Here is a 27979-nt window from a genome sequence, read left to right on the forward strand (position 1 = left end):
TTGATGTATTTTTTTAAGTAAAAAAAAAAAACATCTTTAAAAAAAAATTTTTTTTAATTTTACACAACAGTTTTGTTTACCACAAAGTATTACAATAACATTCGAATTGGATCATTTAAGAGTTTTAAAGTGCTGAACATAGTAGTGTGAAATGCTTGAAATTCATTGAAAACTGCTTGACTTTCTAAAATGGTTGTACAAACCCTGAAATAAATAACGTAACAATATTAACGACTATTTCTGCCGTAACACCGTGGTTAAGTTAGCGTTGCTATTTCTGGTATTCTGATGTTTATAACAGAGATTTCTGTGCAGAATTCAAACTGGATCTCGCAGCGCTGTGCTGTAACAGTGTCACCAAATCAACTTTGTTTCCCGAGTAAAGCTGTTCTGGGCTCGGACAAGTGTGTTTGCGTTGTGGTCCGAGCTGGTAAACAATATGAGCTCTAAAATCCTGCAGATACCCTGGCTACGCAATCGTGTTGCGCAGTTTTAGATCTGAATATGACCTTTGCATAAGTATAAGTGAAAATATGGTGAAATGGCTAAAGTTTGGGAAATAACTAATGTGTTGGAATTGGTGTTGCGCAGTTTTAGATCTGAATATGACCTAAGGAAAGATGATCCGCCTTTAAATATAACTACTGCAAAAACACAATTTTCGGTCTAAATGAAATCGTAGCCTTAGAAAGTCACAATCAAGCACCACAATACTTTTTCACAATACTTTAGAAGTGTGAAAGATCACCTCTTCTGCCTCATTACTTTAATTGCTGTCTTTGTTCATGCTAATCGGTGTCTGAGTTGAGAGTGAATGTATCTGGTCTGTCCCCGATCTGTCTGATAATGAGTGCTGTACAGCTGCTGATATAGAGCTGACTGAACTACTGTAATATAATCACTGATGTTGTCTTTTATGTTTGTATATGTTGCACCTCTGATAGTTGCTGTACCAATGTCAACTGATTTATTAAAATTCTGAACCAAACTTTTTGTTGCATCTTTTATTTCTGTACATACTTCAGACACATTTTTACGTATTGAAGTTAATAAACATGATTACAACAGTATACAGAGGGTTATTCTAAAGAGATGTCCACTTTTGGAATGGCAAGATGTCTTTAAAATGTATTTATTTTTCTAACATTTGACCTTAGACCACTTTATTACATTACCTTTTGACTTAATAAATACACACAATTTTGATTTTTTTTTTTTTCTAACATTTGATATTATGTCAGTTTATTTATTATTGTTATTATTTTTTTGTTACATTTATGTACCCACAAGAAAGGTGAATTAAGGGATGGATAATTTCAACAAGGCATCAAAACAACAGGTTGTCAATCATGGTATACTCACTAAATTAAGTAGTTTAATCCATCTGTATTCAAGTTTTTTACAATCCCATAACTGTCTGTTATTAATCATTGATGCAGTAGTAACGTGTTTTTACAAGTCTTTAGAGGCATAAAGAAACAGTTTTATGTGTCTCTGCATGCATTTTTTTTTTTGACATGAACTTCAAAAAGAACTTGGTAAAGCCTTTTGCTGTTTGACATGAACTTCAAAAAGGTTTCTGACACAATTCTGCGCATGCAAGATCATATTTTGAGCATGCAAAGGACATTTCGTATGCGTGTGAACTGAGTTTTGCGGAGAAATGTTCATCTCGCAAATAAATATTTTGAACTAAAATCAATTTTGCACTTAAAAGAAGTTTCTTTGGATGTGCGCGACGTTCTCTTTCGCATGTGCAATGTTTCAGTTGCTTGCTCTCCTGATACCTGTGCTGTGTGCTCTTTATTCGCCAACGGCTCGCTTGCTCAATGTGAATCATTTTTGTTGTGTGCCATAATTCCAGCCAATCAGAGAAAAGGCTGCTAAATTCTGATTGGCTGGCTTATCAACCAATCAGAAGACTCCCTGCATTACCGACAGACAGAGGAAGAAGAAAAATACATGCTGGAAGAGACGTTTGTTCAATGGCTTGAACACTATCAAAGTCCCTTTAAGACTATTTGAAACTTTATTTTGAAGTTCAAGTGTATCCAACTCGACGACCACACGTTGGTAGATTATTTTTTAATAATCAAAATACTTAATTTCATTAAAATTAAACAAAAACATTCACGACAGGGAGGTTCTGTAAAAAAAAAAAAAAAATATTAACTATCATGCTAAAAAATAAAGACTGGATTACTAATCTTACACACTATTTAGGATGGACATTATAATATGCACATTGGGATGCAGGCTTTTTGTCCCTCACTGCAGCAAAAAAAGAAAAAAAATATGTAGGTAACAATGACATATGCAAATATAACAATAAGTGAAGATCTTGGGTGTGACCCAAGATGACTATTTTGTGGGTCTCGCACCCAAGAATTTCACTTACTGTTATATTTGGATATACTGTATGTCATTGTTAACAATGTAATTTTATTTTATTTATTTTTTTGCAGTGAGGGCGAACAAGCCTGCATCCCAATGTGCATAGTATCCATCCTAAATAGTGTGTAAGATTATTAATAGTGTGTTTATTTTCCAGTAGAAGTCTTGTGGCAGTACGTAGTATATGCAAAACTGTCCACTTAATATTCTCCTGTTTGTCATTCTGAGTATACATATGAAATGACAAGCATACACATGCATACTTTTAAGGCAAATGTTAATTTTACCTCTATTCCTCAGGATATTTTAAAGAGAGCAGTTTTTGGAGACACTTTTGAACAAACTGCAATCTGTCATAAGTCAGCAACCACTTAACCTTGATTATTTGGAGTTTATGAGCCACTATGAGCTTGTTATACTTGAATCCTTTTCTGGACAGATAGACGTTCCCCCAGAGGGACTGCGAAACCTTTATCACCTGGTAAGGTCTGAGATTGAAGCCACATGTGTGCCAAGTGTGGAAGTGGAAAGAGTCGTTGGTCCAGGTGCTGGATGGCCAAAAATTGTAATTGAGAGAGAAAAAGAGTCGTTGGTCCAGGTGCTGGATGGCCAAAAACCAAATGCCTTGGTGTTTCTACAAGAACAGTTCACAGAAGACTGAAAGAATATGATCTTTCTGTCAGAGGAACACCATCACAGACGCTGAGTTGGATAATGTCATTTCAGCTATCACGTCTCAGATGCCAGATGCTGGTTTACCGCATGGTTCAGGGACATCTGGTTTCAATGGGAAATCCGTGTTCAGTGGTGGAGAATGATGGCATCCATGCATAGAGTCGATGCAGTGGGTATCTTTTCATGGCTCACACAACTAGGATGTGTAGTACGGAGAAGCTATTCTATTAGTTTTATTCTTTCTTTTCATCTCATGTCGATAAAATATTGTTGTATTTGGTGGAGTGGATGACTACTCAAGGAAGGTAATTGTTCTTGAGACTCAAACCTGCGACCTTCTGGTTACAAGTCCAACTCTCTAACCCCCATAAACAATCAACATGTCAAATAAATATATCATTCTGCTGTACCGCTTGTATAAATTAAGTGTTTTTTTAACATTTAGTGTAATTGGTTTAATACTCTTTCAATATTTTTTCTTTTTCAGAACTGGATCAGTAATTACTAAAGCTTCGTCTGAGCCCCGGCCATCAAAGGCCAAAGTTAATATCAGAGAGCTGTCGTCTTACAATCTTTTTTGTAGTGACCTACTCAGAAACAAACGTGAGGAACAATATTTAACGGATGCTTTTAATTGTTATACTAAATGGTTTGTTGTTGTATATAATGCACTGTTTACATCAGGGGTTTACAAGGGTCAAGATTTCACACGTTGCATTCATCAGTGTAAGACTGCTGTGTGTATTGAAAACAATCATCATCTACTTTGTTGTTTTTACAGAGTTGTTACAGAGAAATGGGTTTCACAACCCAAGTAAACCAGTGTGTTGGACAGATTGTCGTTGTATGCATTTACTTTAAAAAAGAGATGCTGACTCTAAAGTGTTAAGTTTTCTGTGCATCTATGTTTTCCTCAGGCACAATGTATGATATTAAGGGCAGGTGGGCCACACTGGAGGAAGATGAAGAGCAGAAATACATTCAAGAGGCAGAAGCCCCGAGGGCACATGGGCAGGCACAGGACCTCAGCCCTGAGATGAGGGATGCCCGAATTAAAATGCACCTTAAGAAGCTGAAGTTAGAGGTTTGGAAAGAGGCTTCATATGCTGAGCATTAGTGGTATTATTATAGTAATAGATGCAAAGATGATCAACAGCAATTGCACAGAACATTGTCACAGAGATACCTGAGTGATTTTTGTTTATAAGGCTATCAACATCAAATATTCTTACACTGAAGAAATTGTCAAAGGCTCATACCACCTGATTTTTGTTTACAAGGCTATCAACATCAAATATTTTCAGATTGAGGTGGTTGTTTGAGGCTTTTGTAGTCATATATGGCTATGAGTCAAATTATTAGTTGGATATTGTACTCTATGTAAACACAACTAATGTGTAGTTAATATAACCCTGGTGGTCCCTGACCACTTATTTGCCACGTGTGACAACACTGTTATGAGTTGTTTCTTCAGTATGTGTTTTTTTTTTTGTGGTTGTCTTGTTTATCTATATATTGTAAAGGTGTCCCAAGCTTGAGGATTTGGGTGTGGGAAACAGCCATTTTGTCATTTGACCACCAGAAGTCCAGCTTAGAGGTGTATGCGCTGAGCAGCAAAGGAGCCACTGATTTCCCTGACTCAACAGAAACACTGTGAACAATGAACAACTTTGCTAAAAAAAAAATTGATGGTGAGATCGCAGCGTGGGCGGAGTCTCGTACCTGTGCTCGTGAGTGCTGTCTGCAATGTTTTGTGTGGGGTGAATGCAAACAAAACAGTGGATATTTACAGAGAGATGTGGATGTATGGACTCATTTCAATAAAAACACTTCTGGTAAGCATCGTTGAGCATTTAGTTGATAATTTATTCTAGTTCTATTCTAACGTGAGACTGCAGCGAACACGGCATTGTGCGAAACGCAAGTTAAAAATAAATAAACGATATATTTTTCATCTTTGATCTAAATATTGTTGTGTGGTCTAGAGTGTTTACGCTGCAGAAAACTGACAAGCAACACTACAGTCCACCAACAAACACATGAGGAGGAGGAGGATGATGGTGGTCCAGCATATACAAAAAGAAAGGTTTGTTTGTATTTTTAGCTTCCACATTCTTATTTTTTGTAAATGCAGGTTGCAACATGCAAACGTTGTTTTTCCTCCATATTTCTTAAAGTATTTGGAGTGAAGATTTGTTTAAGTGTGTGTAAGGTCGATGTTTTCAAATAAGCTAGTTTCAGCTATTTTTATGAGAATGTACTGTAGTCATATATGCATCAGTTTGTCTGAGATCATCTGCAATAGCTCTGTTCTGCTTTTACAGATGCTAAATACAAGCAGACTATACTTGTACAGATGCTCATCTCTGCAAAAACACATGTGACTACAACACAAGAAAGTAAGTTCAAGTAAAATGTCTGCATTGACCATTTCACCGTGTTATTTTCTACAGTATCTGCGGGGAATATTAACTGAAGAGACCTGATCAACAGCAAGCTTTGGATCTACTGAATGTGTCTTTTTCAATTTACTTCAATGTATATTTAACCAGAATTCTGTCATTTACGTTTTACCAAAACCTCTGACATTTGTTTCTCTGCAGAACTCAAAAAAGAAGATACTTTGAAGAATGCTGGTAATCAAACCCAAGACGGTTTGTCAGGTATGGACAGTATGACAGTATGACAGTATGGGACTAAATGATTTTCTTTTTTTAGGTGAACTCTGTTTAATTAGCATGCTACACACTAAATATTAATCATGCTGGGCACAGACACTTATTGTGCTGTCACTGCAGTTAGTGCTGTAAATAGTCTGTCAAATAACAGGTACATTGCTACAAACATACATTTAATGTAGTTCACAATGATGCATTACGTTACACCTTTACTAATAGATACTTGCATATTATTTGCACTTTACAGGTGCAGAAATGAAAGATCCCAAACAAAGATGTCACTGGATTATTAAGAAGTGGAAGGACATGTTACGCCACAGCAACCATAAATCCTGAGCGATTTGAAAATTGGCAAGAACCAAGAAAAAGTACTCACTGTTTCACTCAGAAATGATCCATGGTAATAGTTAAATAAAAGTACAAAAATGTTTTTATTTTTAAAACACTAAGTTTTGGTGTCTCTTTACAATAAGGTATCTTTAGTTAATGTTAGTAAATGTTGAAATTAACATTACACAATGAGCAATACATTTGTTACAGTATGCATTAATCTTTGATACTGTTAAAAAACAACTTTGTTAGTTCATGTTAGCTCTGATCCATTAAATAATGTCAACAGGTACAACTTTTAATCTTAATAATGTATTAGTAAATGTTTAGTTTATGTTGGTTAATATAATAATTAATACAGTTAACTAAGGTTAATGTTAAGTATTTGGCATGTTGGGTAGGTAATGTTAACAAATGAAACCTTATTGTAAATTGTAAAGTGTCATCTGAGTGTTTATTGTTTATACTTGCTAAATTTTAGTATTCAAGTATAAATAAATGCAAGGGTAATTTTGCTAAATGTTATGTTTTATATATATGAACTTTCTATATAACTTTTTTTTGCTGTAATTGCATAGTTTTGTAAATAAATTGTGTAAATAAATTTTTCTCATGCCAACCTAATCAAGCGAGTTCTTTACTTTTAAAATGCATTCATCATAATGAGATGTTTATATATTTATAATTACAATGAAAGTAAACGATCTGGCTGCGGATCAATTTTAAATGAAAGCTTAGTGAACAGTAAAGTACTTATTAAAAATGAATCCGGGCCACGTCCGGCGTGCTGTGCACTTCAGTGTAATTACAACGAAAGTAAACGTTCTGGCTGTCGGCTCTATAACGGCCGCTGCATCTGACCGATTTAATCACTAAGTTGGCAAATGGCTTGCCACGGTAATGAAATAGGAATCACAAACTAAGTACTTATTAAAAATGAATCCGGGCCACGTCCGGCGTGCTGTGCACTTCAGCAGTGTGATACAGATAAAACTAACATTCTTGGATAGTATAATAAGCAGTCTGTCAACAAAATAAGTAGGAAAAATTGCATTTAATAAATATGAAATGAAATTGCATATAACACGAAATGAACTGAAATTAAATTTGCATATAACAAATACTTCCATGGTGAACAAAAAAATCTAATCATTTTGACTAGTGTGGCTCACACGATGACAAAAACACTTTTTTTGGTGGCACTGGCCAAGTCACTGACACAATAACTATGTTTTGAAGCATGAATTAAATGTTTCAGCATTAAGCAGACACGCAAGAGTTCAGATGTCCCAGTTCTGACAACTGCAGTTTTTAGGATGTTAAGATTGTTTTGAAAAATGTGCCAAGCAATGGGAATAACTAATGTATTTTATCCTTTCTATGACTATGAGTTTATGACTAAATGTGAAGTGCAACTATTCTGCATATATGCATAGTAATAAGTGGTATTCTGCATGTACAAAGAAAGACTAAAGAATGGCCCACACTAGGACCCACAGTCAGCCCAAAATGTGCCCACATCCCACAGATTTGGCCCACAGAAAGTCCATGATACACCCTGTCTAGGGGTGAAGCATACATGAAATGAGAGAGTCAAAGCAGGGTGGATCAGGACAGGAGCCAATCAGTACTGTACCTGGACACGAACACTTCCAAAACAAAGAGAAAAACTGTAACAGCCAAGAGTTGCTGAGAGTTTGCCCACTGGGGCCCCACCTGGCCCACACATTTTATTTATATATTCATGTTTATCTATTTTAGTCTATCCATGTTTAGTGCATGAAATAGATGGTGACAGTCAACATGTGCAAATGAAGAAGAGGAAACATGGATGCAGCTCTAAATACTTTCACACTGGATACACATTTAAGGCTTCTCTCCAGTGTGAAGCCTCATGTGCAGCCTAAGGTTTCCCTTGAGTTTGCATCTCTTTCCACACATTGGGCAGGTGAAAGGCCTTTCTTCACTGTGAACGCTCATGTGAGTCTGAAGGGAGGCTTTCAGTTTGAATCTCTGTCCACACTCGAGGCAGGCGAAAGGCCTCTCTCCTGTGTGAATTATCATGTGAACCTTGAGAGTCCTTTTGTTTACGAAACCCTTTCCACAGTGATCGCACATGTTCGGCTTCTCTCCAGCGTGAGTTGTTACGTGACTCTTAAGGTGACTTGCGTCTGTGAAACTCAGTCCACACTGACCACATATAAAACGCTCCTGTCTCGAATGAATCTTCTTGTGATTTTTAACGGTTGCTTTATGTCTGAAGCGCTTTCCACACTGATCGCATGAAAACGGCTTTTCACCAGTGTGACTGTTCATGTGGTAGTCAAGGTTGATCTGTGCAGTGAAGCTCTTTCCACACAGTTCACAGCTGTAAGGCTTCTCTCCGCTGTGAACTCTCATGTGTCTATCAAAGCTTCCCTGCTGACTGAACCGGTTTCCACACTGAGGACAGGTGAAAGGCTTCTCTCCAGTGTGAGTCCTCATGTGGACGGTAAGGTTTCTCTGATTGCTTATCCACTTTCCACACTCTGAGCAGATCACGCGTTTTCTAATCCGAGTCCTTTTAGGTTTTTTTTGTGAGGAAGTCTCAGTCTGTGAACAACTAAAAGATTTTTCTTCAGTACTGAATTCATGATTCTTATACCGATCTTTACTCTCCTCTATCAGCACCATCGGGTCTAGAATGAAAAGAGACAAATACAAGTTAAACCCTGAAGATAGCAATGATGACCCTGCCATTTTTAGTTTTGAGTTTAGATCCAACCTGCTTATAGAATTCAAGTAATTTGGAAGACGTTGATTTGATTAGAGTTGGAGCTAAAGTCTGCAGGTTTGTGACATCCCTGGTCTAATATATAATTTGGAAGACCTTGATTTGATTAGATATTGTCCTATCAACAATGCTGAAAAATTTGTATTTTTGTGAACAACATCAGTCAGGATCTAAGCCCCACTGTAAAACAGAAACTGTGCTAGCTTAAGTCATATTTTTCCAGAGCTATGCATATATCACAACATTCTCATGGATATCTTGAGAGCTACATAGGCATTTGTGGACAAGAAATCAATATGGTTCATGTCCTAATATGATTATGACCACTTTCTTTGTGTAAATGAAGAGAGTCATCAAACACAAATGTGGAGTGCCACAAGGCTCGGTATTGGGCCCTCTGCTTTTCTCCTTGTATATGTTTTCCCTGAGAGACATTATAATTAGATTTCACTGTTACACCAGTGACACACAGTTTTGGATTTCCTCTCAGCTTGAAGAAACACACATTTCCAAGTTAACAGAGTGTATTAAAATATCAAATGTGATACGGCTGAAGTAATTTCCTTCTACTAAATTCTTTCTTTGGACTAATTTCTAAACTTTGATTCATCACACAGCCCTACTGCTAGCTCATGTTGAACTGTTTCTCAAATATGTCACCATACATTAAAGATGTGTGATTTAATTTGGCCAGTCACTGCTGTGGTTTTAACATTATTATGAGGAAATAAAAGATCATGATATCTACAAACCGCTTGAAAAGTAGATTGATCACAATATAAAATCATCAGATCACCATGTGAAAGCCATCCGGGTTGCAGTTTGTCTTGTATACGCAGACCTATACAGTATGACAACATACAAAAAAAGCTCTGAAGTGAGAATTAATCATTCTTTCTGGACAAATCGATCAGTCACTCATGCTTTACAGCAAGTGTTAATGGCAACTGCATTTCACCGCCTTTGTTTTTATTTCGGCGAATGGAAATAAAGTGTTTATTGTCCATCCAGCCACGCAAGAAAATAATAAAAACATATTACATTTACGTAACTGTATCGCTGGACTTTTTAATAAGGATCGAATGAGTGAGTGAAAACCAACCTGGATCTTCCTCAGTATCTTCACGTTTCAGACTGAACACTTCCTCAATCCTTATGTCTTCACTCTCCGCTTTAATACACGACATCTTCATAATAGAGTGTCACGTGGATCTCTGTGTGTTTAAGAGAATAATTAGCAGAAAATAGATAAATACTGCACACTACCTCTCTGGGGGTGTCTCATTCCGCTCCCGTGTTTGCTAGTGACTGAAGTAGTGTATAAACTGACCGACGATACAGCGAGCGAAACGAGACGCATCGTTAGATAAAGTATTAGCAGAAAATAGATAATAATAACGACGCCACTTTACATCGTTTGCGATACATATAAAATAGCTTGAACGTGTTGCATTCATTTAAACGCTTAAAACCCAAACCGTTCTTAAGTCGAATCATAACAAACACCGAGCGCGCCGCAGCCTTGTGACGTCACGGCACCCAACCAGAATAAAAGTCCTGTTTACGTGAGAACAAAAGGGAAGAATTATTATAGGTGAAATACATATTTAAATACACTTTATTCATTATGTATTATTTTTAATTTATTCAAATTGCTTATATTTTAAAGAGTAATGCAATGTTGTCATGAATTGCTTTTTAAAGTAACTTTCCCCACTGTGACCAGCTCTATTACAATGCAATGCAATGATCTTTCAGGATTGTTTGCGATTCTTTTGTGATTAAAGTATTACACAAATAAGCTAAAGGTGAACGATTTCATGCATGTGATGGATACAAAACCAAGGTAGATACTAAAGAAATGCTCAATTCAGCGAATGCAACAACGAAATACAGCGTCAAACTCACTTTAGCCTATTTATGAAACATAGAACTTTGATTAAACACAAAATATCTCATGCATGTGTTTGTATTTTTATTTATACACCGAACAAACACACATTATGTAAACACAAACTTATCATTGCCCAGCACAAATTTTATAACATGGTCTTTTCATGTAATGCTTGATAACTGTACTATTATAACTTTTATAGTAGCTGTTCATATTGTGTTTACATAATAGAGAGAGAGAGATTTTAGAGATCAGCGTGTGAACGGGACTTTTATTTTGGTTGTGTGGTGTGACGTGGCTGGGCTGCGCTGCGGTATCTGATGTGATTCGGAGGAAGAAAGGTTTGTGCCTTTAAAGCATTTGAATAGATATAAATCATTCAGTGCATCTGAACTTTTCTAAAGCGCGAGTCAGTGAGTCAGTCGCTTCGTGAAGTGATTCAGTGACTCGAATCAGCGCACGCTGTGACGACACAACACACACACACACACACACACACGTACACACGTACACGTGTGAAGACAGCCTTTATAAGCCATAGCACTTATCCTCATGAGAGTTTAATCTCTTAAACTATTCTGAAAAATCAGTATACACAATGTGTTTTTATTATTGATCTTAAACACAGAGAGGCTCCTGTTGAAGAGACTGAGACACACACTGTTATAAAGATGGAGTTTATTAAAGAGGAGAGAGAAGACGTGAAGATTGAAGACACATTCACAGTCAAACATGAAGATACTGACACACACACAGGTTGGTTTTCATTCTCAAAGCTGAACTCACTCATCTGATCGCTTATTAAAATGTCCAGCTCTACAGAATGAGTGATGTTTTTGAACAGTGTTCACATTATGTCGACAGATATACGCATGAAAATATGCTAAGGTGCAAACAGAGTGTACGTGGGGCTGGATACAGAATGTTATTGATGTGCACTTGGATGCGGAATCCAGTGGTAGCAGGTAGATATATTGTATTAATAGTTCGGTGTTGAACTGTTAAAGTTAAAGTGGCAGTGTGTGTTGCATACCTTATTTGTGGAGTATGCTGTAGGGTTGGGGTATTAGTTCAGACTGTTCATAAGTCAGGATAGCCTGAGGGAAAAAGCTATCCCTCATCGGCTAGTGCGGGATTGTGGGCGGATGGCTGCGGAGACGTCTTCCCTGCGGGCAGCAGAGAGGAGCAGTCTGTGGGAAGGATGGCTGGAGTCACTGAGATCCATCCGGGATTTCTTTATACACCGCCTGGTGTAGATGTTCTGGAGGGAGGGAAGCTCACCTCAACAATGTGGCTGGCAGTTCGCACGACCCGTTTTCAGAGCTTTGCGGTTGCCAGCGGTGGCTGTTGTCCCAAACCAGCCGGCAGTGATGCAGCCGAGTTGTCAGGATGCTCTCTATAGTGCAAGGTGTAGAATGATACTGAGGATGCAAAAAAAGGGAAAGGCTCATGCCAAACTTAATCACACCGTCTCGGGAAGAAGAGGCGTTGATGTGCCTTCTTCAGCACTGCATCAGTGTGTGGTAGACCAGGGTGGAGATCCTCACTGATTTGTTAACAACGAGGAACTTGAAGCTGTTTACCACGCTCCACAGGTTTCTTGTTGATGGTGATGTTGTGTGTTCCTATTGTCTGTCTCCTGAAATCACACCACCAGCTCCTTGCGTATTGGTCGATGTCGAGTGGAGAGTGTGGTTCTCTCTGACAACATTTAGTAGTCAGGGTGATTCACCTCCTCTCTGTAGGCCGTTCTCATCGTTGTCTGTGATCAGGCCTAATCCACCGTGTGTGTCATCAGTGAATTTGATGATGACGTTTGAGAAGTGTGTGTGGGCTGTACAGTCATGTGGTGTACAGGGAGTACAGGAGCGGGCTGAGGGTTCCTTTCATCCACACCACGATTTTTGATGAAAGAAAACAACACCTCCCCACTCTGCTTTTCCTCCCTGTGAGCTCTTTCGTTCTGCTTCCGAGCGGTGCACGTAGAAACCCGTGTTAAGCCTCGATGGCTGAGTCTGGAACCACTGCAGACATCCAGGTTTCTGGTGAGGCAAATAATGCAGCAGTCCCTTGTTTCTCATTGGTATGAGATACGTGCCCGCAGTTCGCAGAGTTTGTTGTCCAGTGACTGAACGTTAGCCAGCAGAATGGATGGGAGAGGAGGTGGGAGGTGATGATGTCTGAGTCTGACAAGGATGCTGGCTCTCTTCCCTCTTTTCTGGCGGCATTTCCTCGGTCACGCCCGTGCAGCCCAGACAAAGGGCTCTGATGCGGTGTCTGTAAACAAAAACATAAAATAAATAAATGACACAAAGTTTAAATAAAGTTAAAATCAGCAAACACTGTGGAACCAATTAAATGAGAAACAAATGTTTAAAAAACTTCCAAGGTAAATGGCGAAAGTCAACAGGCTTTTCAAAATCCCAAGTACTGCCAAATGATGTTTTATTAACAAGGTTCGGGAGGAGCGCGTCAGATAATTAGCCTAATCAACACCGGTGGACCACAATCAAGTAATCCATACCACAAAGTATAATACCGCCGACTTACCTCCATTCCATTGAACGGTTTATCAGCATTCGGCTCGCACCCCTTTTGCCATCATATGGTTCGCAGACTCAGTCACTCCCATTTAGAAGTGGACCGTCAATTAAGGGGGCTTTTTTCAGTTCTCTGGGCCATCTACCGGGCCCAGATCGCTCCTGCTCTGCCAGAGACAGGCACACCGCGAGCTCCGTGCTTCCTATTGCGGCCGCCGCTGCTCTGCTCAACCAGCCACACGCTCCCCCCAACGACGCCGAGGTTACCCACCTCGCCTCTACCGGTCGGTTCATGTCCATTTTTTCCCCGGCACTCCTTCATCTTTCACCTTGTGCTTACAGTTCCTCCAACGGGAAGTTGACCGCATTTAATCCAGAGGCAAACGGCAATTAATTCCGACGCTCCGTCCTCGCGAAGGTAAACAAAGCGGATCCGTACGATATAAGTTTAATAGTCTCCCCGCAATCCGCCAAACCCCACAAATCCCACAACAACACGGGCGGCCAATATATCGAGCAAAACCCGCAAAGGACCGCGAACCTCTCGCCTCGCTCGAACACCTCCATTCCCCCGATCTCACCAGCAGCAAAGCCTCACTGGCTTCCGCTTCGAGCTCAACCTCACTTTTCCCGTGGCTCATCCGGCCGCAGCGTCATCATGCAGCCGGGCCTCAAGCTCTCGCGCTAGCGGCACAGGCCGTGAGGCAATACAGTTTAAGTCGCTAATAGGTGTCGTCGGTTGCTGGAAGTTGTTAAACGACGTCGTGACACAAGGATCTTTATTTGTTTTCTTTTTTTTTTTTTTTGCCACGTCGCAAACGGCGTAGAATACAAATAAATTTCTAAGATTTTCTTAATTTCGTGAGTATTTTTTCCCCTGTATTTTAAATTACACTTCACTCAGATAAACGGATGGAAAAGATTGATTTGTGAGAAAATGATTCAAACTATGTACCTAAATGACTATCGATTATAGGCAACATATAGGGTTTACACAAAGAAACAATCACAAGTGCAAACCTAATTCCACATGTGACGTGAGTATTACTAGGCACCTCTCTCCAAGTCTAGCCAACGTGCGCATCGCTATAGTTTTTCAATACTTCTTCTTTCGCGTGATTAAGAGGAAATGCAATCTTAAACATAATAACCTTAAAGTTGCCAAAAAAAAAAAAAAAAACACTGCAGTATCTGCTCCCGCAGGAGCCTTTTCTGCCTTTCCCACTGCCACAGCAGTGTCTGCTCCCGCAGGAGCCTCAGGGTATTTCTTCTACTACCGCCGCAGTAGCTCGCTCCCGCAGGAGCCGTTTCGACGTCTTTCCCCACTGCCGCGAGCAGTGTCCCGCTCCTCACAGGAAGCCTCTATCTATATTTCACAGAAGCCAAGGAAGAGAGAAGAAAAAAAAAAAAAAAAACTTTTGCTTTAGGAAACCAGGTTGATAGGTTAGTTTAAGGAATTGCTAAATCTAAACAACAAGGGGCTAAAAGTGGGAACACTGCAGGCTACCCGGGCTTTTCCCGTTAAAACGTCACAAACCACCCTTTCCCGTGGCCGGCAGCTGAAGCAAGTGTGGCCCCCTCTCCTCTCCCTCTCAGCTCTCTACTTCATTTAAAATCACAATATTCTCTTTTTATAGCAACATCACTGCCCGTTCCACCAAATGCTGTTGCCCCGGAGCCACCTCCAATGGTTCACCAACATCCAGGCCCAAATCCCTGGCAAGTGCGGAATTAGATCCTTTCATTAAGGTCATCATACTAAACCAATTAATTGGGTAACAGTGTTCTGTGGATTATTCCGTCGATTAGTCGGATAATTATAATTAATTTTGATGTAAAAAAAAAAAAAAACTAAACAATAGCCCTTTTAAACTACCTAAAATTCATATACATGTAGTATGAGGCCGTGGTACTGGTTTAATGAAGTACGAAAAGCAGTTACTGTTACTGTCCTATTGACAAACTTATAATATTAAACAATATAACTTTACATGCACATTATAATCAAAAGCCTGTCAAAGGGCACCAACGTCCCAACAATGGTTTCTACATGTCACTGTGCAGTCTAATCCTCGTTTGGCTTAAACATTTTATTCAAATGTACACAATCTTTAATGTGGACACTTCTTTATGACAGAAATGCTACAGCAAATCAATCCTCGAACGGGACATCAAAATGTTGCCATTTTTCATTACGTTCAGACCCATCCAATGAAATAATCTGTTCAGCTTCCCCGAAAGGTGGCACGAATTAAAGAAGGGTTCATGACCAGCCCTTTCAAAGCACCGCCTTCTCAGTTTTGCATTAGCCCATTGAAGTGGCTACTCTTAAAATTCTGCGACAAGAAACTCCCAATCGATCCGCCAGCTCCATATAATTTGCCACTTCCAAGCATTATCACCGCGATTGCTTATAATGAATTCCCTCTCTCAACCATAGAACAATGATCTCGCAACCAATAATAATATAAAAAAAAAAATGATAAAAAAAAGAATAATAATAATAAGCTGATAAGCTAATAATAAATATTGTAGAAACTTAATTTTCTGTAAAGTTGCTTTGCAATGATTTGTATCGTAAAAAGCGCTATACAAATAAACTTGAATTGAATTGAATTAATAATAATAATGGGTCTTAGCACTTGGCTGGCAAAAGTCGACATCACCTCAGCTTTCAAAGCTATGCCCATGCATGCAGATTCACGGCACTTATTTGGGGTACACTGACACAGGAAATTCTATTTTTTCTGAACGCTTAACTTTTGAAGGCAAGCCGCACCAAGATTTTCTGACTCGTTATCGGAAGCATCTTTTCAGATTCGCTAAACAATTACGCAAAGTAATCCTCATAGCATCCACCCTTTTAGACAACTCAAATTGCTCTGAGTATGGAACTCCTGGTCAGGTGCTGCAAGAGTGTTTCTCTTCTAAATACCGGCAAGGCTCACCCATCCGATGCAGCGAGTATTGAATTCCCGTCAGATGCCGTAAGAGCCTCCTGGTCGAGCAAACCTTGTCTTCTCCATCCAACTACCGGCGAGGCTCACCCATCTGATGCCGCAAGTATTAAACTCCCGTCAGATGCTGCAATAGCTTTCCAGGTCGAGTGAATGTTTTCTTTCAACTAACGGTTTGCTTACCCGTCCGTGCACCGAGCATTGAGCTCCTGTTGGATGCCGGCGAGAGCCTCCTGGCCACAGAACTTTACCTTTTCTATTTTACAGCCAGCGAGGCTTACCCGTTCGATGCAGTGTGCTCCCATCGAACGTCGGCGAGAGCTTCCCAGTTAAACAACCTTAACTTTCCCCTTTTACGGTCGGCGAGACTTACCCATCCGGCGCCGTGAGTATTGAGCTCCAACCGGATGCCGGCGAGAGCCTCCCGGCCACACAACTTTACCTTTTCCATTTTACGGCCAGCGAGGTTTACGCGTTCGATGCAGTGTGCTCCCATCGGAGGTCGGCGAGAGCCTCCAGGCTAGACAACCTTACTTTTTCCGTACTAATGTCGCTAAGCTGACCTATCCAATATTAGAGTATCGAGCCCCCATGGGAGGCCAGCGAGAGCCTCCGTTTCCATTCTACGATCGGCGAGACATACCCATCCGATAACGCAAGCATTAAGCTCCCGCCGAACACCGGCGAGAGTGTCGCAACTAAACAACCTTAACTTTCCCCTCTTATGGTCGGAGAGACTTACCCATCTGGTGTTGCAAGTATTAAACTCCCACCGGATGCCGGCGAGAGCCTTCGGTCTAGATAACCTTACCTTTTCTATTCTATGGTCAGTGAGGCTTACCTCTTCGATGCCAGGAGCTCGAGCTCCCATCGGATGCCGGCTAGAGCCTCCTGGCTAGACAACCTTACCTTTTCTATTCTGCGGCCAGCAAGGCTTACCCGTTCGATGCATGGAGTTGGACTTCCCATCGGATGTAGGTGGGAGCCGCCCGGCTACTCTACATTGCTGTTCTATCTTACTCCCGGAGAGGTTTACCCATTCGATGCCTGGAGTGGAGCTCCCATCGGATGTTGGTGAGAGCCTCACGGTTAGACAACCTTACCTTTTCCGTCTTTCGGCCAGCGAGGCTTACCCGTTTGATGCTGGGAGCTTGAGCTCCATTCGGACGTCGGTCAGAGTTTGATGGGCGTGCTACCGTTAGATTTCGGTGTTTTGAGCCTCCTGGCCAGACAACCGTTACCTTGCCATGTTTTCGGTCACCAAACCGATCTACCCAATATGCAGGCATTTGCAAGAACCCCACGGACACACAATCCCACCTTTTCCATCCTATGGTCGTCGAGGCTTACCCGTCCTATGCTGTGAGTAGCAAACTCCCATAAGACGTCGACGAGAGTCTCACGGCCACACAAACTTACCTTTTCCACTCTATGGCTTGCGAGGCTTACCCAGCCGATACAGTGAGCAGGAAGTCCCTGTTGGATGTGTTGGGCGATATGGTCATTTTACAAATTGTCATATTGTCAGCATGTGAGATCAACAATACACGATATTATCGTGCATGGGTGGAGCAAGAGAGAGAATCTTTGTTCTTGTCATAGCATAAATATTTGGTGTTTTAAACCGTGCAGGTGCGCGAAAGAGAGCCTATGGAATCACCAATAATCAAAAAAAAAAATACTTTCAAACATACTGATATACTAATGTTAAATATAAAAATACTGTATTTAAAACAGCTAGTTCATATATGGTCGGACGCAACTGTCATATCGTGCGTCCTGTGACAAATTTGCCGCATCTGCGCACGGAAGTTATCAGTCTAAATGTTTTGCAAAATCAGTCAACGGTGAAAATCAATAGTAGATTTCATTTAAAGTCCAACAGTTTAACACTAATATTGGACATAAATGAACACGTTAAATATAAAGGATTTAAAACAAAACAAGGGTAAGTTCATATATTTGGAGTAAAGTTCAATTGAATGGATAAAAAACAATTGAATGGATGCATCAGTCATACAGCACCCCATGACGAGCCCAACGCACTGCCACAGAAACAAGAATGAGATGCGTTCTAACATAACTGTGGCATTAAACTCAGTTAGTGTGTGCTTGTTTAGGATGTTCAGATTACTTGTTAAAGTGCAATGAAATACCTTATATCCGCAGACAATGTACGTCTGTTTGTGGATGGAGACTTCTTCACCGGCTACAGGCTCTGATCCTCATTTGCGCGTGTGTGTGTGTGAAATGCGGTGCTGAAGTGAAATAGCTGGGCAGTTTTGATAGCCGAATTATAAATAGGCCGCCAAAAAAAAATAAAAATTATTATTATTATAATTTAATACATTAATAGGAGAATGAGCCTAATATCATCTTGACGATCGACAGAGACATCTGCTATCGTCGATACACGATACTATCGTCTATTGGCACAACCCTACCGTGGACACTGCTGACTAGCGGTTTGCATGTGTACTGGACATCGACGCGGACAACGACGCAGAAGTATAAATGAAAACTGATGCATAGCCTACGGCGTAAAGGCTACGGCAAAGGTCCGAAGCAGAAGTATGAATCAGCCTTTACTGTGTAACGCGTTATACCTAACTCTGGCTATCACTAGTGTTGTTTGTGTGTGCGTGAAGCACCTGTGCGGTCGGATTGTTTTAGTCGTGTTAAAATGTGTGATCAGATGGATTTGATTTAATGGTGGATATAAAGAAGAGAGTTGAAATTAATTGTTTTTTTTTCCCCCTTTTGTTAATCTGTTAAATATGTTATAGCCTGTTCCGTATTTTGTGTGGTTCTATTTATTTTATTCCTTTTATAGAATTAATTTGTTTTTCTCCATTCACAGAAGGTCTGCAGGTGTGTGATGTGACGATGTGTGTATCCTCATGGTCTGCTATTTATGCTATTCATGTATCTAAAACTAAAGCCCTAAATAAAACGAAAAAAAAAAAAAAATATTCTAATCTTACTGGTCAGTGATTGACTAATGAGTTTTGGTTGTTGGTCAGGAAAATAACCTAAATGAACAAAATGCTGTCATTCTACAATTCTCCAGCAGATTTATATGCTGAACACAAGTTCAGGGTAAAAAAAACCTTGTGTACACGATCTAAGACCAGACGTGAGATTTGATCGTATGTTCATTTCGTAAATGAGGCCCAGTGTGTCATAAGCTCTTTAGCCACTGTATTTTAAACAAACTAGGACTTATTTGTTGACCCTGCAGCACTTCTAGCACGCAGTAAGGATGTTTTTTATAAAAAAGAATTGTTGATTTTTAATTTTTCTTAGTAGAAATAATTAGCAAGTAAATTACTAGCCATCCCACATTTTTATATTTTCAATACACCTGTTAACTTGGAGAACTGTGTTGTTTCTTCAGGTTGTGAAGAAATAATAAAACTGTGTGTTACTGGCATGATAGTGAAATCTAATGATAATGTCTCTCAGAGGACCTATACATGAGAAACAGAAGACCTAATACTGAGCCCTGTGGTACTCTTATTAGATATATATAAATATATATATATAAATATACTTATTTCTGATGAGATGGTCTTTTTTTTTTTCAAACAAAGTGGTAGCAGTCAAAGAGATAAGAAATAAATCTTAACTCTTGTCCATAAGTGCTTACACAATTCTCAAAGTGAATTCTGTGGTCTATGTTTTAAAGATATTACAGCTCTAGGAGAGAGCAAAGTTTCCATGTTAAAATTGGGCTTAAATCCTGACTGATATTGTTCACAAATACAGTTTCTCTGCAAAACTAAACCTTGTTGAAAGGAAAATATTCTTTTAACGTTTTAGACCAGGAATGTCAAACTCACAGCCCTACAGAGTTTAGTTTCTACTGTAACTGAACACACCTGAATTAAGGTTTTCATTACTTGAAAACGAAAGGTACAGTAGGTGTTGGAGCAGGTTGAAGTTAAACTACGCAGGACTGTGACCCTCCAAAAGCTGAGTTTGACACCCCAGTTTTAGACATTTATGGCAGGTTCAGCTATTGTTGCTTACTGCTTTTAAACAAGGGTTAAAACAAGTTGCATCTGTCTCTTTTCATCATAGACATGATGCCGCTGAAAGAGGAAAATGAAGAACTAAATGTAATGGAAGATACAGATCAGTATAAGAAACATGATTTCATAACTGGACAAACATCATTTAGTTGCCCACAGACTGGAAGGACTCGCTCACAAAAAAAAGCTCAAAAGACTGGAACTAGAAACAATTTCACCTGCCTAGAGTGTGGACAGAGTTTCGATCAACGAGGAATCCTTAAAATCCACATGAGGATTCACACTGGAGAGAGGCCTTACATCTGCAAACTGTGTGGAAATAGTTTCATTCGAATAGGAGACCTTAAAAGCCACATGAGGATTCACACTGGAGAGAGGCCTTACATCTGCAAACTGTGTGGATATACTTTCAGTCGAAAAGAAAGCCTAACCAGGCACATGAAAATTCACACTGGAGAGAAGCCATACACCTGCAAACTGTGTGGAAATAGTTTCATTCGAATAGAAGACCTTAAAAGCCACATGAGAATTCACACTGGAGTGAAGCCATACACCTGCAAACTGTGTGGAAATAGTTTCATTCGAATAGGAGACCTTAAAAGCCACATGAGAATTCACACTGGTGAGAGGTCTTACACCTGCCCTTATTGTGGAAGGAGTTTTGCACACAGACAAACTCTTAATATCCATATAAGAATTCACACAGGAGAGAAGCCTTTCACCTGCCAACAGTGTGGAAAGAGTTTCACTCAACATGGAAACCTTAAAGTCCACATGAGGATTCATGATGGAGAGAAGCCTTTCGTTTGCCAACCGTGTGGAAAATATTTCATTGAACATGGAAACCTTAAAGTCCACATGAGGATTCACACTGGAGAGAAGCCTTTCACCTGTCAACAGTGTGGAAAATGTTTTTCAGTAAAAGGAACCCTTAAAAGCCACATGAGCGTCCACACTGGCGAGAAGCCTTACTCATGCCTTCAGTGTGGAATCCGTTTCACTCGGCATGGAAGCTTTAACAGGCACAAGAGAATTCACACCAGAGAGAAGCCACACACCTGCTAACTGTGTAGAAGGAGCTTCACAACAAAACTAATCATGAACAGTCACTGGTGAGATGATGTTTATATTTGGTTGATGATGGTTTCTCATGTAGTAACATCTCATGGCTCAAACAGATTTCTCACCTCAGTCCTCAGTCGTGGTATGGAGGATGGAAGAGAGCACTGTACATTCACTCCCCCACCGACAATCCCTGCCGGACCTAAGACTCGAACCCACAACCTTCGGGTTACAAGTCTAACCAGTTACTCTCTAACCATTAGGCCACATCTCCCCCCTTTTGTTACGTTATTTTGTGAGGTAGATTGTGTTATTTTTATTTTTTTTTTGGTATTTGTTTGTTTTGTGTTGTTTTTTAATTGTTTCATTACGTTTGTCGGAAAGAGGTAATCCACAACCTATCTTTGCTTGAAAAGACTGGGACTTTTGTGGATGCCTGTTTATACCCAATCATACACATTATAAACGCAACACTTTTATTTTTGCCTCCATTTTTCATGAGCTGAACTCAAAGATCTAAGCATGATTATTGCACAGGTGTGCCCTAGGCTGGCCACAATAAAAGGCCACTCTAAAATGTGCATTTTTACTGTATTGGGGGTCCGATGGGGTCTGAAAACCAGTCAGTATCTGGTGTGACCACCATTTGCCTCACGCAGTGCAACACATCTGGGCTGGTGTGGTTACACGTGGTCTGCGGTTGTAAGGCCGGTTGGATGTACTGCCAAATTCTCTGAAACGCCTTTAAAGACGGCTTATGGTAGAGAAATGAACATTCAATTCACGGGCAACAGCTCTGGTGGACATTCCTGCAGTCAGCATACCGATTGCACGCTCCCTCAAAACTTGCGACATCTATGGCATTGTGCTGTGATAAAACTGCACATTTTAGAGTGGCCTTTTATTTTGGCCAGCCTAAGGCACACATGTGCAATAATCATGCTGTCTAAATAGCATCTTGATATGCCAAACCTGTGAGGTGGATGGATTATCTCAGCAAAGGAGAAGTGCTCACTAAGACAGATTTAGACAGATTTGTGAACAATACTTGAGAGAAATAGGCCTTTTGTGTACATAGAAAAAGTATTTGTAAAAATCGGGGCCAAAACAAGTGTTGCGTTTATAATTTTGGTTCAGTGTAATTCCCTCATTACCAGTTCATCTGCTTATTGTCAAATGTCTTAAAACAGTTTAACTAGGATATTCTATAATCACATAACTTATATTTTGCTTCTGTCCCAACTTTTTTTCTTCGTAGTTCTGTCAGTAAAATAAAGGTTAAAGAGATTTAAAAAAAAAAAAAAACCACAGGTTCTTGTTTTTATTACATTTTTACAAAATGCCCCAACATTTTTATTCTGCTGAACGCAAATGAAGATATTTTGAATAATGTGGGCAACCAAACAGTTTCTGGTCCCCATTGACTATTTCTTGGAAATATTTCTTCAAAAATATTTTCATTTGTGTTCAGCAGAAGAAATGAACTTTTGACGGTGAGTAAATGATGACAGAATTTTCATTTTTGGATGAACTATCCTTTTAATGTGCAGTACTACACTTTGCACTCTTTTCACTCCCATTCCATAAATTCAAGTTTGGTAAACCTCCATCCTGCAAATCTGGATGACAAGAAGATATGTGACTAAAAAGGGTTTCTGTATTAGCCAATTAATTATAGCCTTACAAACCCTCACACATGCACATGTAACTGTCTGTAATCACTTCAGGGCTCAGGAGATCTGCCTTTGCTGTCAAAAAGATATCCCTTCATTTATATATGTATTTATATATCATCTTTTGTATGGTAACACCCATGTAGAGGTCTGCAGATGCTCTAATAATTGAATGGTGTTTGGAGAGTAATGTAAATACATTTTTGATGGATTTTAGTGGTATAACAATGCTTTAAGTGACATTGTTTTCATAAATTATGTACTTTAATCCAGCAAAGTTGTTCTTTGTCAGTATTTTTTTTACCAGCAAGTGCCTGTTTACCAGCAATCCTGTCTCATGCATCAAACCACTAAGAAATGCCAGTTCTGTAATGTTTCTGTTAATTCTCAAGAAGAACCTTTGTAGAAATATGAAAGAAAACCAAACTGGTTTGTTAGGTTAAGCTGGTAATGCTGGTGAGATCTTGAGAGATTTAATGCATTCTTATATTTGCAGTTGATTTTGTCTCTGGATGGATACATGACTGAGATTCCTTGGGTTGACATTGGGCTGGATGATGCTGTAAACTGTATATTCTATTTTGTTTTCTTTTTTTTCTCTTCTGTGTTTACTCTGTTCCCATCTGCCTAGTTTCTACATAGTTTACTCATCTGTTAAGAAGTCCCTCATACCTCCCTGATTACTCTCCCTGTGTATTTATGCTGCGAGTTTCCTTTATTCCACTGTCTGGGTCTTGTTTGCATCATACTCATGTGGATGGGTTGTGTATTTTACCTTGGTTATTTCTCTTTGAAGTGTCTTTCTGAAGCCCTTCTGAAGTTTGAGTGTTGATGTAAAACTTTACAATAACACAACGTCTTTTGCAATTACATCTGGTTAATTAAAACTTCTTAATGTTTTCACAACCATTAACAGCTAATTTTTTGCTGGGATTACTTTTCATCAGTTAGGTATTGTTAACAAGTAGCAACAAATGAAAACAATAGGTACATTTTCCAGTAACAAATTTGCGCAAAACTTAGTGTGATATTTTATAAATGTCGATACAAAAAAAACTATTGCGAAATGGTGTTTCCACATAATGGTGGAGGTTATAGTACATTAAAGAATGAGCGTGTGACATATGCTTCTCTACTATCAATAGAGGAATGTTTGTACTTACTCAACAGACAATGAAACAGCCACTTTTTGGTTGTTAAAAAAGGTGCGCTCGTGTAAAACAGTTGCGTTAGATCCTTCGCTGGCTTGCACTGATTTAAATCTAGGCGGTTCTTTTTGTGTTTGTGTCCCGCAATGTTCAGTAACGCAGGTAGTGACGATTCTCTCCTACCAATCATTGATCAACAGAGCTTACATGTCACGTTTTGGTAATGGTAATGGTTCACTTTGGAACCTCAACCGAGGTAGTACTAAAAAAGTACCAGGTACTGTACCCAGTGGAAAACCCCCCAAAAGTGAACCATAGTGAACCATACCATGCAGTGGAAAAGCGCCACAAGTGATTTTACTGGCCTTCCATGTCTGTGGATATTAGAAATTGGGTAAGTAGAAATGAACTTTTTCATGTACATATATACAATCTACTACTACTAAATGACTCTGACTGGCAGGCAGCAAAGTGCCTGACCTAAACGAAGCAAGCTCAAATGAAGAACCAAGCTGATTATACCCCAGATGAAGCAAGTTCCTGTTAATGAGATGATTGAATTATTTTGTACTTATGATAGCAACAACATTTGAACATGTAACCATTTTTCCTCGGCTGGTTGGGGGTGATATGAGACGCAGCTTTTCTGTCTCTGTTACAACCGGGGATTGTAGTTTGCAACATTAACGATTGGCAACACAGGTGGGCACGTAGGAGGAAAAAGAGAAGTTTTTTATTAAACAAAATATATATTTAACAGAAGATAACCAAACAATCGTAGTCAGTATATGGCCTGACGTCGGATTCAGAGACCGGGACTTGGTTGTTACCCACTGGCAGATCCTTAAAGTAGAAAACCAGTGGCTTGATACGAGAACCTGGGCAGTGTCAGTCCTCTCTCCGAGTACACGGTGCTTGTGGATGGTAGGAGCACCAGGCGCAGCTACATGTTTGCCATGGAGGTGTGCTCGAGAACGGCTGCAGGTTGTGGCAAGCCGGCGTAAGGCAGGACACGATCAGCAGGTGAAGAACCTGCCATTGGGCAAGGGCCAGTTGGTCTACCTGCGAGACTATGGGGTCAGGGGTCGCCACAAGATCCAGGATTTGTGGAGTTCCACTGTCTATCGGGTAGTCAGAGCTCCTCGGGCTGGCGGTTCAGTGTATACAGTGGCCCCGGTAAGAGACCTGAGTCTGGTTCGGAATGTCCATCATTCTGCATTGAAGCCTCGAGTCCAGGGGGAGGCACCATTGGTTGGTCTCCCCGAGAGTCTGACTGAGTCACCGGTGCCCTTGGAGGCCGAGGTAGCACTGGAAGATGGGGATATGGCCTATGTTGCATCTAGGGCCCCTTGTTGGCTGTGTTTGAAAGGACGCCGTAGGTATGCTTCCATCAGAAGAACTTGCCACTGCTTCTCATGTGACTGACCTGGAGTTAGTGCCTATAGCAGAGGCCAGCACAGGTCCAGTGCCTGTGCTAAGGCCCTCTTCCCCAGGACCGTCTGATTCTTCTGTGATGGCCCCGCGCCGCACAGGGTGAGTAGGGGCGGGTCAACATTCCAATGTGCATCACTTTACCGCAGACTGTAGGGGCCTGGATGTGGTGTTAATAACCGTCACTGTTTTGTTTAGGCCCTGCTGGAATTAGGGTCTTGTGGGGTGTAATACCCTTAGATGTTTCACCGTCGGGACGATGATGACAAGGGGTCCCTTGGGGTAGAGACTGTAGCAGTACTGTTTATTTCTGTTGGGTTATTTAATATGTAGGGGGAGTGCCCTTTAATTGCGTCCCTTCCGTATATAGGGGTGTCACTATGGGTGTGTGTTCTGTCTGCGTCATTTGAGCGAGGACACCGGTGTTTTCTCGGCTGGACGCATGTAATGTTTGTCTCGGTAAGAGCTGTTGGCAGTGACTGTAGTATGATTTGCTCGTGGGCTTGTCTCACCGGGATATTACATGGGTTTTCTTGTTAAAGGTTGGACAGGGGAACTTTGTGGGATGCCGTCGATTTGATGCGTGTTTAGTACACAGCAGTTTTGGTGCCGTGTGGATCGCACTACAGGTATGTTTTAACCGTTGACGAACATGATTGCTAGTAGCCGGGCTGGCCAAATTTATTTTTTGTTTCGTTTTATATTTAAGGTGCGGGCCAACATGCAAGGGGACGTTACAGTGGGCTCTGGGTGTCATCTAAAACCTCTGTGGGGATGTTCCTTTTTGCTGTCTGCACTGTTTTGCTTGCCGATTTCGACAATGTCATTGGATTTGTCACCGTGATTATACGTCCTGTTTTCAGGATCTAAAGTGCGACGGGACTGTACGAGTTTGTCTGCTCTATTGAACCGGCAGACGAGGATCATTAACTCTGTTTCAGCTCGCGTGTCAATGCGCTGTGCTTGATCTCTCGTCCATTGGTCATGTTCATGGTGTTGAATGCACTACATCAGCTGGACCGATGATTGCAGGCCGTTGGCGTGGTGCTTGTATCATCGATTATGTGCTCTTTTGACGCGGCACCTTGATTCAACGAGCCAAACTGATGTGGTGAACTCTTTTAAAATTGTTTTAGATTGTCTGGGGCTCTGTTTAATGTTTTTGATATAATTGGTTTACTGTGTGTGTTTTGTGTTATTTTTTTTTCTAACTCTCTTCTCTTCAGAATTGGGGCAGCTAGTTGCAGAAGATTAGCGTCTCTTCCCGATTGTGGTGGTGGGTTCTTTCGCTTGAGTGCTGTGCTCACAGTGAGGTGTGGTGTGAGTGTGCACGTATGATTGCTGTATCATTTCTGCCCTCTGCCAAGGAGAGCCAGCGCCCCATTCTGAAGTGAGCGTTTTGTGTGTCATTTTGTGTGTAGATTCTTTTGATTTATTGGTGTTTGTCGTGTTAAATATAAAATTTGATATTTTTTCACACATTAATGAGAAGTTTTTTTTTTTTGCTTTTGTTTTACACTCGAAACCCTTGTCTGATACCTGACTCTGATATAACGAACCTCTGAGCCTTGCTCTTGTTTAAAGGGCATTTCCCCGGAAAGAGGGCCCTGGGTGGCATAGTCGGTAACTCTCCTAAAATTAGTGTACCACTAGTCAAAAGCTGCCACACTTATGACGTCACACCACCAGACCGAAATAAAATTAAATTCCTTGATAAAATAATAAATTTATTTAGGTAAGAAATTATTTATAAATAGAAAAGTAAAGGGTTTATTGGGGTGATTTGTTGAGGTGTTGAAAGCCTTAAGATATAATACAGAATTCAAGGGATGAATTGATTTAATTTTAAGTCTAAATGAAAGCAACTAAGCTGCTTTCAATTCATGATAAACTGCAGAGCATTTGTCATCATCTCAATCAACGATAAACTCCAGTATCTTGAGCTTCCAATTACAGGATTGGAAATAACTTATGGATCTTTCAAACTCCAATGAATTTGTAGATCAAAATCAAATTTGTGTTGGCAGACTTTAGTTCATTTACGTCAAAGTATTCATTCTTATTCCCCAGAACGTAAAAACTAAGAGAATCAAATTTCAGCTTTATGTTGGGTTAAAGTGGATTGCATTAACAGTCCTAATGACTGTAAAAACAGACAAGTCTTTACTTTTTCTCCCTCCATAAATTTCTTAAGAAAACTGTAATCATGTAAATGGGCTTCTTGTTTTTAAGCAGGTGTACATCCATCCAACTCTGTGCCAGGTCAAAATAAAACACGAAAAAAAACCATTAAAGGGGTCATGTGGCGTTGCTGAAAAGAACATTATTTTGTGTATTTGGTGTAATGCAATGTGTTTACGTGGTTTAAGGTTCAAAAAACACATTATTTT

General features: G+C 40.1%; 2 protein-coding genes across 3 annotated transcripts; one reads left to right on the top strand and one right to left on the bottom strand.

Moving 5' to 3' along the window:
* Positions 1-7142: 7142 nt before the first annotated feature.
* LOC109066696 (gastrula zinc finger protein XlCGF7.1-like) lies at positions 7143-10225 on the bottom strand. Of its 2 annotated transcripts, XM_042745411.1 has the most exons (3): positions 9953-10225; positions 9603-9691; positions 7143-8755 (listed from the first exon to the last, which is right to left on the bottom strand). In XM_042745411.1, the coding sequence occupies exon 3, from the start codon at positions 8748-8750 to the stop codon at positions 7944-7946; it is 807 nt and encodes a 268-aa protein (XP_042601345.1). In that variant the 5' UTR covers positions 8751-8755; positions 9603-9691; positions 9953-10225; the 3' UTR covers positions 7143-7943. The 2 variants fall into 2 exon arrangements, with proteins under 2 accessions (XP_042601345.1, XP_042601336.1); XM_042745402.1 differs by lacking the exon at positions 9603-9691.
* A 9607-nt stretch (positions 10226-19832) lies between these two features.
* Positions 19833-21609, top strand: LOC122140716 (gastrula zinc finger protein XlCGF8.2DB-like). The gene has a single exon (XM_042745393.1). The coding sequence runs from the start codon at positions 20327-20329 to the stop codon at positions 21338-21340; it is 1014 nt and encodes a 337-aa protein (XP_042601327.1). The 5' UTR covers positions 19833-20326; the 3' UTR covers positions 21341-21609.
* The last annotated feature ends 6370 nt before the right edge of the window (positions 21610-27979 follow it).

Source organism: Cyprinus carpio, chromosome A4 (genome assembly GCF_018340385.1).
Source record: "Cyprinus carpio isolate SPL01 chromosome A4, ASM1834038v1, whole genome shotgun sequence".
Taxonomy (NCBI): Eukaryota; Metazoa; Chordata; class Actinopteri; order Cypriniformes; family Cyprinidae; genus Cyprinus; species Cyprinus carpio.

What these genes read in the sequence shown, in the direction of transcription:
- LOC122140716 (XM_042745393.1), top strand. Translation starts at nt 20,327, where the DNA reads ATGATGCCGCTGAAAGAGGAAAATGAAGAACTAAATGTAATGGAAGAT.
- LOC109066696 (XM_042745402.1), bottom strand. Translation starts at nt 10,043, where the DNA reads ATGAAGATGTCGTGTATTAAAGCGGAGAGTGAAGACATAAGGATTGAG. An exon ending in AGATACTGAGGAAGATCCAG is followed by an intron (nt 8,756 to 9,952) that starts GTTGGTTTTCAC and finishes TTTTCATTCTAG; the next exon opens with ACCCGATGGTGCTGATAGAG.